This window comes from Rhizophagus irregularis, chromosome 13 (assembly GCF_026210795.1).
Source record: "Rhizophagus irregularis chromosome 13, complete sequence".
Lineage (NCBI taxonomy): Eukaryota > Fungi > Glomeromycota > Glomeromycetes > Glomerales > Glomeraceae > Rhizophagus > Rhizophagus irregularis.
Window position 1 is genome coordinate 3,074,617 of NC_089441.1, and position 17,307 is coordinate 3,091,923.

At 26.9% G+C, this 17,307-nt stretch overlaps 2 protein-coding genes across 2 annotated transcripts; both read left to right on the forward strand.

The window, feature by feature from the left end:
- The first annotated feature begins 716 nt into the window (after nucleotides 1-716).
- On the forward strand, nucleotides 717-5,373 carry OCT59_005250 (uncharacterized protein). The gene has a single exon (XM_066138245.1). The coding sequence runs from the start codon at nucleotides 826-828 to the stop codon at nucleotides 4,966-4,968; it is 4,143 nt and encodes a 1,380-aa protein (XP_065997405.1). The 5' UTR covers nucleotides 717-825; the 3' UTR covers nucleotides 4,969-5,373.
- Nucleotides 5,374-6,163: 790 nt separating this feature from the next.
- OCT59_005251 (uncharacterized protein) lies at nucleotides 6,164-7,636 on the forward strand. The gene is made up of 3 exons (XM_025314114.2): nucleotides 6,164-6,602; nucleotides 6,697-6,935; nucleotides 7,012-7,636. The coding sequence occupies exons 1-3, from the start codon at nucleotides 6,434-6,436 to the stop codon at nucleotides 7,297-7,299; spliced, it is 696 nt and encodes a 231-aa protein (XP_025185918.1). The 5' UTR covers nucleotides 6,164-6,433; the 3' UTR covers nucleotides 7,300-7,636.
- Nucleotides 7,637-17,307: the final 9,671 nt, after the last annotated feature.

Consider the following 17,307-nt stretch of genomic DNA (forward strand, 5'->3'; position numbering starts at 1 on the left):
AAAAAAAAAATAGTTATTTCCGTGTATCCCCATTCTAACAAGAGAGAAATATACTATCATAGTTTACTAAATACTAACTGAAATTAATATATATTAACTGTTATACATAATTCTATTTATTATTATATGATAGCATTAAACAATTCCGATTCATGATTCACAAAACTCCAAACATTTCCTCTTCTTAAACCTAAATTCAGTAATTTAGTCCTATTAATATGTTTCGAGTGAAATAATAACATTTAATCCTTCCTCAATATTACGTAAAATACTCTCAGCAAAAGCGAATGATAGTTTTCATTTAAATATTTACTATTATTATTTAACTTCTTGTATTTATTTCGAACAAACGTTTTAAGAATTCTATAAAAACTTTAACTATTAACTCCACGGTATCGAATCCTCCTTGTCAAATTGTAAAAAATTTATCATATTCAATTCACTCCAATATTTTTTCATACTTTGAAATACAGATTGAACATTAACATGTTCTGGTACAAAAGCTGATAACATTCTTATAAAACCATTTTATTTAAATCGTTTAATCATCATCTATGTAATGCTTTTTTGTTTAATAATGGCATACAAGTATGAAATCAGTAAATTCTCAATTTTTTTTTCAGATAAAAAAATTTTCTCATGTGCCGAAATTCTATTGGTGTATTAAATATCCAAAAAAGTATAATGCATGCATTACGACCATTATGACAATAATTATTTTATATAACTCTTTTTTAAAATCACAAAGATTTAATAATTTTTCACTTGATCTGGTTTTTTAAATTATTTTATTATTTTTGTTTTCTCTCTTCTCAATACAATACAATGGAAGACATAACCAACATAACTATTAATAATGTTGGAGATAATGTAAATGATTTTTATACGATCACAGCATTCACTTTTTCAACTTTATTTAGTTGGGTTTTTTCTTTAGTATCTTTCGTAACTTTGACTTTATCCTCATGGATAATACAAATTCTTTCTTGGTCATTTACACTTACATTACAATTAAAATTTACTACCTTATTAATATTTTTTGTAATAGTAATAACAATAATATATTTAGTTATAAGATACCGTATATTAACAAAATATTCTCGTCTTCCAACAGAAACAGCAACCAAACAAGGGGCATCTTACGATTTACATCCAAGTATTGATGAAGACAATGATGATGGTGTTAAACATTATCCTGATGAATTTCTTAGTATGTTTTTGGAGGGGATTAAAATATTTGGTTATTTGGAAAAGCCAGTGTTTCATGAATTAGCAAGACATTTATCTACAAAGAAATTATTAGCTGGTGAAAGTTTAATGTTAGAGAAGGAAAGAAGTTTTTATATTGTTGTTGATGGTTATGTTCAAGTATTTGTTAAAACGGCTAATGAAGAAGATATTGTATTAGATCCTTTTGAAAGTGACGATTATAATAGAGGATATCAATTATTGAATGAAGTTACTAATGGAGGAACTTTGAGCAGCTTGTTTACTATCCTTAGTTTATTCACAGATGATATTGATATAAGATATAATGATCCTGAGCAAGGACAAGATGAAGAAGAAAAGAAGGAAGGAAAAGGGAGTGAAGGGAAGGAAGAAGAAACGAATGAAGTAAAGAATGAGTTTCATACAACATTTGATCAAGATTTATATGTGGAATCTCCAGTTGATATGAAAAGTTTTAAAAGTACTTCATCACATAGCTCGACTTCATTTAAGAAACCAAATATATTACGAAGAATATCAAAAGAATGTTCGATTACCACATCCGTTCACCCTAACATAACAGCAAGGGCGACAGTTGATACCACGTTAGCGGTAATACCAGCTGAAGCGTTTCATAGATTAACAGAGAAATTCCCTAATTCGGTGGCACATATTGTCCAAGTGATATTAACGCGTTTTCAACGTGTTACATTATGGACAGGATACAAATATTTGGGATTAACAAAAGATTTGTTAAGAACAGAGAAATTAATGAATGATATTGCGAGTTATGGACTTCCTAAAGATTTCTTTAAACCAGGAAGTATGGAAAGATTACGTAAAAAGTATCATCCAAGAGAGAATAGACATGATGATATGGATATGAGTGATAGTGGATTGATTAACAAATCGAAAAAAACTAGACCATCTGTTAGGCCCAGATTCGGTGCAATATATGAGAATAATTTAGAAGATACCGCAATTAATATTAATAATTCACACAAAAACAAAAAACATTTGATGACACCTTTACCACTACATGTTAGGGCTAAAGTACAACCATTCAGTGGAACTTCAACAAATGGAAAAGATTATGATGCAGATGATGATTTGTATCTCCGAGAATCTGTACTCGAAGGAATTTCAAAAGGAATTGGTTTACTTCAAAGTAATGTTAATACCAACGTTAATGGTAGTAATGGAAATGTTAATAGTAATAATATGAATACTATTAACGGTCAATATAATTTAAGACAGAATTCACCAGATTTACATAGCAATGTGACTACATTATTAAATATTCCAGAGGATGAATCAATAACGGAAACAATACCTTCAATGACAAGTGAATTAGATAATGATGTAGAAATATTATTCTTCCCAAAGGGAAATTTGTTGGTACAAGAAGGAGGAAGAAATGTGGGATTATTTTTTGTTATTGACGGATTATTGGACGTATTTGTTACATCCAATGAAAATAATTTTCTCAATAGTAGCAGAAGTAATAATCATAGTAATAATAATAATAATCTTCATAATCATAATCATAAAAAGAAAGATTCTATTAGTAATAATTTAAATTCAACTACTAGAGATAAAAGTTTATTTATGATTAAACCAGGTGGATTGGCAGGATATTTGGCAGCACTTACTGGATTTCCTAGTTTTGTTAATATTAGAGCGAGTACGGATACTTATGTTGGTTTTTTACCCAAACAATCATTGAATAGATTAATGGAAAAGAATCCTAATGTATTATTAACGTTAGCAAAAAGATTAATCACTTTATTATCACCATTATTATTACATATTGATTTTGCATTAGATTGGGTTCAAGTGAATGCAGGACAGGTATTATATCGTAAAGGAGATTCAAGTGATAGTATTTATATAGTATTGAATGGACGTGCACGTACAATTAATGAAAAAAAAAATGGTGTCATTGATATTCAAGGTGAATACGGACAAGGTCAAAGTGTTGGTGAATTAGAGGTAATGACAGGAACTCCACGTCCATATACACTTCATGCTATACGTGATACTGAATTAGCACGTATGCCAAGAACATTATTTAATGCTTTAGCTCTTCGACATCCAGAAATCACATTACAAATATCACGTATTATAGCATTACGTACACGTATGCAAGAAGAAATAGATTATAATTCTGGTAATAACGAATTTGGAAAGAATAATACTAATCTCAAAACAGTTTGTATATTACCCGTTAATGGCAATGTACCGATAACAGAATTTGCGGAAAAATTAAAAAATTCTTTGGGTAGAATAGGTGAAAATGCAACATTGTTAAATCAAGAAAGTGTTATTAATGTATTAGGTAAAGATGTATTTAACAGAATGGGAAGATTGAAATTAATTAGTTGGTTAGCGGAACAGGAAGAAAAAGTTAGAATAGTATTATATTTAGCAGATGGTGGAAGTAATTCTTCATGGTCTCAAACATGTATTAGGCAGGCCGATTGTATATTATTAGTTGGAATAGGAGATGGTGACGCATCAATCGGAGAATATGAAAGTTTTTTAATAGGAACAAAAACGACCGCAAGAAAAGAATTAGTATTGTTACATGCGGAAAGAAATTGTACACCAGGATCCACAAGAAATTGGTTAAAAAATAGACCTTGGATTCATGCTCATCATCATGTGTTAATGAGATTTGAATCACCAATTTTTGATGAAAAACCAAGAAAAAATACTTTAATGAACATTAAAGATCAATTACAAAAATATTATCCTAAACGTATACCAAAACGTTCACCCGCTATTTATACAGGGAATAGAAGTGATTTTGCTAGATTAGCAAGAAGACTTGTGGGTAAAAGTGTTGGATTAGTATTAGGTGGAGGAGGTGCGAGAGGTATTTCACATATCGGAGTTATTAAAGCATTAGAAGAAGCTGGAATACCAATTGATATGATCGGAGGTACAAGTATTGGAAGTTTTATTGGTGGTTTATACGCAAGAGATTCAGACAATGTTGCCATATTAGGTAGAGCCAAAGTATTTGCAAGTAGAGTAAGTAGTAAATGGAGGCAAATAATGGATTTGACGTGGCCAAGAACCGCATGGTTTACTGGACATGAATTTAATAGAGGAATATGGAAAAGTCTTAGTGATACTTTAATTGAAGATTTTTGGTTATCTTACTTTTGTATCACTACAAATATCACTTGGTCACGAATGGAAATTCATAAAGCTGGGTACGCTTGGAGATATATTAGAGCTTCAATGTCATTAGCCGCTTACCTTCCTCCGTTATGCGAAAAAGGAGATTTATTAGTTGATGGTGGTTACATGAACAATTTACCCGTTGTGGTAATGAAATCTATGGGCGCAGATACAATATTTGCCGTAGATGTTGCGAGTCATGATGATACATCTCCCGTTTATTATGGGGATAGTTTATCTGGATTTTGGGTAGTATTAAATAGATTAAATCCTTTCTCCAAACAAACCAATATACCTTCAATGGCAGATATACAATCTAGATTGGCTTATGCTAGTAGTGTTAGACCCTTAGAAGATGCCAAAAACACTCCTGGATGTTTTTACATGCAATTACCTGTGCAACAATATGGTACATTAGAATTTAATAAATTTGATGAAATCTTAAAAGTTGGATATAAAGCTGGTAAAGAAATGTTGAAAAAATGGAAAGATGACGGTAAATTAAATCATTTATTAGATCAAAATAAATCAGGCGATAAACGAGGAATTCGTAGGAGAAACAGCGTATAATTAATTCACTTATTAAAAAACTTTTTACACAACTGATGATTATTCTTATCAGCTAATAAAAGAAAAAATGCAAAATTGAAATTTTAATTAAATAAATTAAATAGAAAATTTGATGAATAATAAAATTATTGATGGTTAAAAAATTGTGACACACCAATAAAATCTGTTACATATATTTACGAAAATAAAAAATAAAAATCTGATGATATATCCCTTGTTTCATCACAGCTTTTTTGTAAAGTGGCAAAGGAGTTTATGAACAATGTATCAAAAAGTGCATATAACTTTTTTTTAAAAAAAAAATTTCCGGATTGATTGGTTTAAAAAAAAAAATTTTTTTTTAAAATTGTAATTTGATTATTATGAATCCTTTGAAACGTTTATAAATAAAAGAATGCGTTAAAACGTTGTAAAACCGTAAATGTTTCGTTGTCTGGTATAATGTTAGGGAACGTTACACAGATTTTTTAGTTATAATTATATAAAAGGAATGATTGTACGTTTCATAAATAAATATATATATATATGGCCTATATGGCCTGACACCTATTATAATTTAGGTAAAAGGGCGAGGAAAATACTAATAAGTCCGATATACCCGAAAATCCGAAATCCGCACGCAAATTTACAAATTTAATTAATATATTGTTTATTGTTTGCAGTAAGTCATTTAAGTCATTTAAAATCATTCCAATACTTTTATTGTATATAAGTCATACGATATGAATTTTTGAACCCTTTATCCCTTTTTTCTCCACTTTTTTTATCATCTTAATTTAATCAAGTTCGTACCGGTTTCATAATTTATTGAAACAATTAAAGTAAGCTTTATATTTCACGTTTATTTTACCAAATTTGGTTAAACTGATAAATTATTAAATTCGATTGATTAATTTAGTTAAACCTTTTTTAATCGATTTTCATTATTTTTCGTAAAATGTCTATTATTTTTCCTTTTCCTCTTTCATATACGAATCTTTTTTTTTCATCTTTATAAAAAAAAATTAAATATATAAACTCATATATTTAATATATTATATAATATATATAATATTATTTATGGCATTTTAATTATGCAGGTTATATAAATTTCATCTGCATTTTGAAACTGTGGTGGTACCTCCTTGTTACATCAAAAAATTAAATCCTTTTTAAAAGGTGTTTAAGGCTTTTTAACTTCATAATTTTTTTTTCTACCTTTCGTTCTTTTTATTTGCCCTTGTTGCTGGCCGGCAAGTCATTATTGACCTTCATTTTTTTTTACGATTGGAAGTCGTTTAAATCTTCTCGATCATTTTAACTATTTCCTTTCTTTACATAATAAATATTTTATCATTTTATCTTCCCTCTTCCAACAACCTCTTTTAGAACTTTTTTATTTCGTTTTATTTTTTGACTTGGTTCAAGATAAATAAAACGGATAATATAAAACATTTTAGATAATATAATATATTAAAATTACAACATGAAATCATCATACAAAGCGATCAGCAAAACATTATTAGTTTCTTTCGCTTTTTTAGAATTATGCTATTTAGCCACAGGAGCCGTAATTATAGCTCTTGGTATTAAATGGCTCGCTTCTCTCGGCATTAACATTAGAAGTATTGTAATAACACCAGATTTAATTCTAAGTATGTTTTATTTATAATCTAATCTTTCAACACATAGAATTAAAATTAAATTAATATTCAATGGTCAATTAAATTATATATTTTTCATTTTTAGGCGGGTTTGGGGTTGGCGGTTCAATTGTCTTCTCATTTTTAATTGGTTTTATTGGGTTTACTAATCCGTTAAAACGTAAGAATTGGTTATTAGCACATACATTCTTCATTGTTTTAACTTCACTTGCACTATTGGCCTTGGGTGCAACCATTTGGTTTGAGACATTAAATGAACGAAAACACTTTGGTGAAGTGTGGGCGGAGTTGGATGACGAAACGAGAGCATCTTTCCAAAATGAGGTAAATAATTATAATCAAATAATTGTTTTTTTTTTGTTTATATTATATATATTCTAAATTAATTGGTTTCTTTTAGTTACAATGCTGTGGTTATCAAAATAATATGGATCTTAGAGTAGAATCAAGTTTTTGTCCAGCAAATGATATTACACAAGATGCCTGTATAAACCCTATAACAAAAGTCGCTGATAAAATTTTACGTCAATTGTTCACAACACTTTTCGGTTTTATCACGGTTAATATTTTTGTATTTTTTGCAACTATAATTTTAATCCAGGCAAGAAATGTTGAAGAACGATATCGTAAAATTGATGAAAAGTATGCCGCTTCGGGAGACCAAGCATTAAAAAGACAATATGTCTAAAGGAAATTGTTATCTTTTTTCGAGGCGAGAAATAATAAAAAGTTTTTGATTTCCCAAAAAAAACTTCACATTTTATTTGTGTAATGTATATTTTTGGTTTGTAATTTTTTTTTTTTTTGGTATCCTTCGGGATGTCATATCATTAGAAATTTGCACCGCATTTTTGTAATTTTTTATACATACATTTTTTCGGGGATAAGGTTTAATGTTAATAATTTCATGAGGAAAAAATTTCTTTTTTATTTTCTTGTATTTTAGGTTTTTTTTTAAACAATAGTTCTTTTTTTCCTTTTTAACTTAATAATAAAAAATAAAATATTTAAAGATGAAATATATCAAACTTGTTATTAAAGGTCCATTACAATTTATATATTGGTGAAATAAATAGTCAAATATCCTCACTTATATTTTATATTTAATCATAAAACCTTATCCATTTCACTAGGTTCAATATTGTAAAGATTAATATTTTTATAAGAATAACTAAAAAGGTACCAATCTGCCAAAATAATATTATAAATTTATAACTTTATAAAAATTGATGTAATTTACTAAAACTTAAAAAGATAACTTACACCAAATTGTACCCAATTTGCCAAAAATTTAACTTTAAGTTAAACTTTAAGTAATTTACTAAAATCAAAATATAAACTATATATATTTTTCTGGAATTTTATTATATATATAGCAAGTCTTTAGTAATCTTTTTAAAATTATAGGAATTATATATATTAATCAGAAAAGCATATATAAATATAAATAGTGTATAATTGTATAGATTTTTTAAAAATAACAGAAAATATATATATAGATTAATAATATTAAATTATTTTATTTTTTTAATGTATTCATAGTAGAATATTCAGAATAGTTGCCAAAAATTGTATGGTTTTTTTGCAAATCTATAATTAGTTGTAATTAACATTATTTATTGTCTATAATTTCTAACTGAAAATTGTAAAGTACTACTTTAACTATGATTTTAGCCAGAATTTTAGCCAGAATTATTTTGGCCAGAATTTTAGCAAAATTATAATCATATGAATGATATGATTGTTGAACCATTCAATTAAATTTAAATATTATGAAAATTATCAAAAATTACACCTACTTTAAAATTACAAAAAATTAGTTTAAATTATAATCAACCTATTTTAAATATTTTAACTTATGATATTTTTATTAAAAGGTTTTTAATTATATTAAAATTAATTGACTATCTATTCATTTTGCAAATGTACACATTAAAATAAATATTAAATTATCATAGTTTAATTATTTACAAATTATAATATATAAGGTAATATAAAGTTATAAATTCAGTTTTCATATTCTGGTCATCAATAAATTACAAATTCAAATTTTTATTTTTTCATATTAAGATAATTGCCAATAAAATAGTTTATTATTTTATAATAAAAAAAAAAAAAAAAAAAAAAAAAAAAAAAAAAAAAAAAAAAAAAAAAGTATAAAAATCAAAAAAATTTCTTATTCTAATAAATAAAAAAAAAAGATTAGCAATTTTATTTATTTTATTAAATATTTTACAATTGATTTTCCATGCCAAAAATTTAATAATTATGATATCATTTAATCTAATAATTGGATCACTAAATTTTATTAATTAAAAATTTTTGAATTTTAAAATAAAAATCTGAATAGTCAAATCAAAAAAGGCAAATAAACTGAATTTATTATCTAATTAAAATATATTTGCAAGATATAAAATATATTAATTTAAATTACTTTTATAAAATAATATTTTATATTAATTAATACTTCATATAAAATATATCTGAGTTTATTGGGAACATTTGCTAGTCGAATGTATTTTAGAGGTTATTGTTTATGATTATGTAAACTTTTTACCATAATTAAATATTGATCCTTATAAGGGTAAATAAAAAAAATAAATAAAATATATCTGATATTATATTATATAAGTAAAGGTTTAATTTGTTATATTTCTAATTTATCAGTTATATTAATAAAAATAACCTGTTTCTTTTAAGAATAATATTAAAAAAAAAAAATTTGATATTAAATAATGTATTAGTTATTTTATATTATATAATTTATTAGTACTATAATAATAAAATTTATATTATTAAATTTATTTATTTAAAAAAAAGAATAAATGTTTATCTTGTCCAAGGCGAAATGATTAAATCTCACATGATATTAAAATAAAATCTGATTGGCTATAAGTGCATGATCGCACAAATATAAACTTTTATGCAAAGTGAGATTTAAGATACATCGTATTTTCCTAATATAAAAAAAAAAATTTAAACTCCTTGTTCTTTACACAAGATTTTTGTTTAAGTGAAATTTAAGATATATCGCATTTTTAATATAAATCAATAATATGACGCCAATTAAGCATATTTCACAGATTTTATGCAAAGCGAAATTTTAGATATATCGCATTTCCTAATGTAAATCAAAAATATGACATAATTAACAATTAAGCCTTTTATGTAAGATTTATATGCAAAGCGAAATCAAGATATATCACATTTCCTAATATAAACTGAAATAATATGTCATAAACAAACCATCCTTCTCGTTTTAACAAAATCACATCATTTAATAACATAAACAAGTAAACAACCTTTAATAACTTTTCATACAGTTATTCCTTTTTTATTCTTGATACCAAAAAACTTTAGTAAAACTATTATTATTTAAAGAAAATCTGACACTGATACTTTAACCTCTGACTCATTTTTCTTTTACGTCCTTATTATCTCTTTGTGTCCTTATTTTTTTCAGTAGATATTATAAGCTCTAATGAATATATATCCAGTTGAATTTAATCCTATTTATATAAATGACATGCAGGATATAAAAGGTGTTGAATATATTAATATTGATAAAGAAAATAATAATACTTTAATAAGTACCGTATATAGCGGACCACAGTACCCGGGTATCTTGCAAAAATCGGGGGTTTGACCCTGTACCCCCGGTTACTAAATAAAGCTTAAAATTCTGTTTTTTGCGAATATCTCACGATCTACCAGTCCAATTTAAACGTTCTTTTTTTATTTTGAAGAGCTCAATTGAGAGCTATCAAACAAAAAAAGATGGCTCAAATCTGATCACTGGATCACAAGATAATTGTAAAATATCCCCCGAGTACTATATAATTCTATGAAATTTTTCAAGAGGTAAGTATCATGATAAAAAAGACTACTATAGCCCACGATATATGGTACTTACTATGTTTACTGAATCATTTATATCATATACCTTTACTGCTTCTTTACACATATAAACTAATATAGTAATATTACATATATCTTCATATTTATAGCAGTTAAGTCCGAAGATATTCCTAAAGATACTAAGGATGAAGTTGATAACTATTTTGATGAATATGGCGCTAGAAATAGATTTGCAATCATTAAATATAAAATGGATCAAAATAGTAAAGGTCAAGTTTATAAAAGAACCTTAGTTTGTGAATTTAGTGGAAAATACAAGTCCAAAAAAATGGCAGAAGTAGCATTAAAAGAAACACAACAAAATACCAAAACAAAAAAATTAAATTGCCCATGGCATATAAATTTGTCCTTTCCTGATCAAGCAACACAAATAGGTGTCACAACTTTCATCAATCAACATAATCATATACTTGTGCCTAAAACTCAGGAATTTGCAACAAAGTATAGATTATTTACTGATGAAGCGCTTAATGAAATTTCATTAATGACAAAACATGGAAACTTAACACTTACAGTTCAAAAAAATCTATTAAAAGCCTGATTTCCAGATCTGCATTTTCAAGATTAAGACCAGGACCCTAGAAGCATAGCGGACATGCTTTATATCACTTTGCCGATCATTTGCCGATCACATTTTTCTTATTATTAAAAACAATTAAAAATTTTAAAAAAGTATCTAGCAAAGTAAATTCCTAACAAAATCAATCAAAGTGTAGCACCTTAATAGTTACATAACTTAATTACATAATTTTAATATAATTCTTTAATTTTTGTATACTATATTATTAATATGTGATAATTTGAAATTTCGGCTGATCACCAGACAAAAATTGATGGCCAGAGTCGAATATGCAAGGCCGAAACTTAAAACTTTGCATAAACATCCCTTTTATCATATATAATTTACAAAAAAAATAATACAGGATTTCGGCCTATAATACAGGTTTTTTGCTTATAGAGAATTTAGCTAATTATTTGTTATTAATGGACTTTTAATAAAAGAACAAAATCTTTTTGTTTAGATCTTGAAAATACAAGAGTAAATTATTTATTTTATTTTATTTTGCCGTATTAAGTAAAATTTTTCTGTTATAACGCGATAATAAATAACTTGTATTATGTGATAAGATCATACAAGTGATCAACAAATGATCGATAAAATAGTGATAAAATAGAGATGTCCGCTATGCTGACCCCAGACATCTCTTATAGAACTCACAACTGACTTTTTGCCAAAAAAGACCCAATTTGCTCTTTTTTTATTTTCTGTTTTTGCGATTATCTTGGTATTCAGTGATCCGATTTATGCAAATATTTTTTATTTTGTAGAGCTCGATGAGAGCTACAAAACAAAAAAAAGTTCATACAAATTGGACCACTGAATGCTGAGATAATCGCAAAAAAATGATTTTTTTTTTTGTGAAATTTGAGTAAATTTGCGAAAAAGTTGCCATTGAGTTGTATTACTTGTATATGTAATGTCCAGGGTCCTATAAAAACTGGCCAATGTAATTCAAAAATACAAAAAAGCTGACAAGATTAATAATGATACATCTGTATTACTCACAAAATTAATGCAAAAAAAAGCTGAAGACTTACACTGGGTTGTTGATTTTGAATTAGATAAGGACAATCGTTTAACTCGTCTACTTTGGATGTCTTCAGATCAGGTGAACCTATAGCTTAAATATTATGATGTAGTTGTTAACAATAGAGCTCCGAAAATGACTCGCATAAACTTGCATTTTTGACTCGCATAATTGTAAATTTTTGTTTGATTATATTCTAACTTAATAAAAAGTATTTTAAAATTAAGGTTTTTGACTCATGACTCAACTCGACTCGACTCATTAGGAGCTCTAGTTAACAATAATACAGCTTGAACCAACCGGTATCAGATGCTATTAGGAGTTTTCATAATAATTGATAACAAATGTAAAACTTGTTTTGTCTGTCAAATATTAGTAAATGACGAATCTCTTGATACATGCAGATCCTTCACTCAATGCAGCCATTCCAATTGTATTTCCCAAAACATATGCAGCCTATTGCATATTTCACATTACACAAAACTTATCTAAAAATTTAAAATCAAAATTAAATGACAAATAGGATAGTTTTATCAAACAATTCTATCAGTGCCGTAACAGTTTATGTGAACCATTATTTAAGCAAAGGTGGAACAAATTACTCAACGATTATCCAATAACAAAAGATTATCTTATACGTACATTAGATCCAAATTGTAGATCATGAGCTCAGGCTTATCTTCATAAGATTTTCACAGCTGGTGTTAAAAGTACTGCAAGCAGGATTGCAAAATTAAGTACAGTTAAGTACAGTTTAAGACAGCTTTAAGTACAGTTAAGTACATATAATAATTAATATAAAATTTAGTACAGTACAGTACAAGTACAGGGACAAATTTTACCTAGTACATACAAATTTCCCAACCCTGACTGCAAGGGTTGAAGGATATAATTGGATCATAAAACAACAATTAAAAGCCAACAGTACCTTATGTGAAATTGTTAATCAACTTGATTCAAGATTGAATAATGAAAAGCAATAGGAACAGTTCTACAAATATAAACAAGCCACAATAACAAATACTACTCCTGTAGTTAGGCAAGATCTGTTTCCCATAGTAACAAAGCTTCTTGATAAATATCTCACTGAACCTATTAACAAAACAATTAAAACAGAAATTTTTCAATGTTTATTTGTTAACACGAATATGATAAAACTCAATGATGATAAATTAAATTGCGAGCAGGTATGTTGCTATCTAATTAACCATTTACAACTATTTGATTTAATGTTAAAATAATACCTTGTTATTTTTACAAAGGAAAATTCACAAAAAGTATCAGATGGATTTATTGAAGATTAATGCGATGCACATTTTATTACACTTTAGGCTATAATTGATAAAGTGGGACAAGATGATGTATTAAAAATATGGAAAGTTGTAGATATACAAAATGAAAAAAAAAATCATGTGCATTATGTTATTATTGTCAATGTGACAATATCCTTTTTATATTCATGCCTCAAGTCTATTTCAAAGGGCATAATATGCTGTCACTATTTTTGTGTTATGATGAATTCCAAGACTGCAGCATTCTACATCAGCATGATAGGACCCGCCTACTATTAAGATAGGTCACCCTGTGGCCTAAAGTAAGGCTTTATATATAAAACTCTTTAAAGATCCTATTATAAAAGGAAATTTTATGTTACATTGTTATGATTTTTTTCCTTTTTAGTCAATTAACCAATAGAATTTAAGCAAATCCTAAGGTAAGGTTTCATATGAAAGTGAAATTTCTACCGGTAATATATCTTAGTAGTAGGTGGAATCCTAGCATGATACCTTAAATATAATATAAGGATATTTATCAAGATAAGAATCTGCAAGAAAGTATAATATTCAATAATAGAGAAAATACTCAGGATAATGAATTTATAGATGAAAATATATTACCAATACGAAAGGCTGCTACAATCCCAATAACTGTTCCTATACTTAAAAAGGCTGTTTATAAGAGGAATTTATATTGAACAAGAAGATAATGAAATAACTATTATTTTTCAAGATTATATTAGAAGGAAATCAAACCAAAATACGCCTGAAATATCTCCAGCGCTTGATGAAATACCCACTATTGATGAAAGACCTGCTGTTGACGCTACTGATAAAATATCCAGTAATCCTCAAGAAATATAAATAAATGATATAAACCTCCAAACTGTAAAGAATCTGAACAGAGTTATTACTAAAGGTTGACTGCCCAAACGAAGGTACTTGAGTAGTGTAGAGAAAGAGTAAAGTGTTTGAGGTAGAACTCTGAATGGTTCTGGTTTGAACTGAAAACTGATCCAAAACTGACCAAAATTTGGTTCAGTTTTCGGTTCAGTTTTGGAACCAGAACCATTCAGTTCAGTTCAGTTTTATTTTATTTTAAGAAAAAATGTGAAAATCATAATAACTTAACAACCAGTAATCGTATAAAGACAAGCAATAGCTCATTAGAATTGTCGCATCGAGACGCGTCAAATGGTGGTAAGATCATCTCTCTAGCCTCGATATATCACGAGATAATCAATGCTAAACGGTTTTTATAAAACTAGTGATAGAATCGTATCTATTGATCCTAGAGAAATGATCTTAGCATCATTCGATAGGTCTTAATGAGATGAATCTAATGAGCCTTTTTTCATATTTTTATGATCACTACATAACAAGATATCTTAATTTTCGCATTTTTTTTTAAATTTTCAAACATCAAAAAATAAAAATTCCAATCTAAGATATAACAGGACCCCGGACATCACATATATAACTCATAACTGATCTGCATGAATTTAAGTACTTTTTGCTCCTGCTAAAATAGACCTAATTTGCTAAAAATCAAATTATTACATTTCAAATCTATACTAATTTGCTAAAACTCAAAATATGAGTTAATAATCTTTCTTTTATTATCAATAAAAAAATAAATGATTAATATAAATTAAACTGCCAATTTTTATAATTAAAATATGTAGATTATAGATAAAATAATAATTAATAAAAATAATAAATTAAAGGAAATAAAATTTGTACACACCCGCGCATGTGCGCACTCCTCCATTTTTGGTAATTTTTATATAGTAAATTTGTCAATCATTAATTATCACGTGATTTTAGTAAAATTCCAATTTTTTTAAATATTCATGCCACAACTCTCATGTATATATTATAGAGCCTTAAAAATTTATTTACTATGCGTAATTTTGCCTATTCTACAACTTTACTTAATGAGCCATGAAGGATTTAGAATGTCATTTTTGACTTTTATATATAATATATCCATGGGGGTGCGCACAAGCGCAGGTGCGCACAAATTTTAAACCCTAAATTAAATAAATAATTATTAAAAAATAAAATGTTGCGAAACTAAATGGATGGTTTTTGGCCTGCATTATGCTTAATTTTGGCCGGAATTATACTTAATTTTGGCCAAAATATAACCCGGACCCTGAAACTAATATTTTTAAAAATATTATTTATAAAGTTAAAAAAAAAAGGATAAGTTAAATTTAAAAAAAAGTACCAATTTGCTCAAATATAAAATATGACTTTATAAAATCAATACAATTTGCTAAAACTCATAATTAAGACTATTAATTAATTTACAATCAATTTGCTCTATCTAAAATTATGAGTTTAACCTAATTTTGATTGAATTTGCTAAAACTCAAATAAGAGTTATATATGTGATGTCCGGGATCCTGATATAATCCATCTTCTACTGATTGCATTAGAGACTTAGAGTGATCTTTAACTCATTAGAACCGTCTCAATGAGACGAGTTGAATGACGGTAAGATCATGTCTCTAGCATCGATAGATACCTTTCTAATGCTGATTTTCTAAAATTGCTTAGCATGATTTATCTCATGATATAATGATGTTAGAGACATGATCTTACCGTCATTCAACTCGTCTCATTGAGACGGTTCTAATGAGCTAAATATCGCTCTAATGCAATCAGTAGAAGATGGGTTATATATTAGATCGGAATTTTTATTTTTTGACGTTTGAAAATTTAAAAAAATGCGAAAATTAAGATATCTCGTTATGTAGTAATTATAAAAATATGAAAAAAAGCTCATTAGATTCGTCTCATTAAGACCCATTGAATGATGCCAAGATAATTTCTCTAGGATCAATAGATATGATTTTATCGCTAGTTTTATAAAAACTGTTTAGCATTGATTATCTTGTGATATATCGAGGCTAGAGAGATGATCTTACCACCATTTGACGCGTCTTGATGTGACTATTCTAATGAGCTATTTACCCAAACTAGAAAAAAACTGCACTGAACCAACCCGTTCAGAGCTTTAGTTTGAGAAAGTTAATCCCTAAAGCCCTAAGTTTACTTCTTACAAATGTCAGTGTTTGTAATGAAATAGGACATAATACTGCTTTTCATAAAAATGCAGGTAATAAGTAACAAGCCTAAAAGACAAATGAGAACACCTTTGTATAGCTGTTGGTTTATGTTACATGATATATTTAACAGAGATTTTTTTATTTTTTTTTGTAACGTGATCATATCTTTACATGTTAATTGTATTTAAACCAATAAAATCACTAAGTCAATTTTAATTTTTGTGATATAAGAATATTTTTGCGATATAAGAATACAGTAAAAAATTTGTACAAATAAAATTAACTCTGGAGTTTGGATTTCAGAAAATTTTTTTCTCACGTGAGATTTATGTAAGTCATATCTCAGGAATTAGATTTAAGCATAATACAGGGGTGCTAGATATAAATTTACCCTAAAAAAAAAAAATATTAATTAAATTATTAAAATTTAAACTTTTATATTATCACAATTTTCGAATTACTGAAAACAGTTTAAATAGGAAAATAAAATAAAAAAAATGATTTTTTTCAAAAATCCATGAAAACAGTAAATTTTATTGTATTTTTGAAAGGAGAAGGTGTGATTATAACATGAAACCTTAATTTTAGGATGAAAAATCCAACTCTTAGGTAAGTTTACTTATAGAGAACTTTTAGATTACACAAAATCTTAAAAGTTACTTATATGCAAACTTACCAAAAAATTAAGTTTTCTGCTTTAAAATTAATATTTTCAGATTATAATCGTATCTTTTCTATCTAAAAATGCAATAAAATTTACTGTTTTCGTGGGTTTTTAAAAAAAATCATTTATTTTATTTTATTTTCCTCTTTAAACTGTTCTCAGTAATTCAAA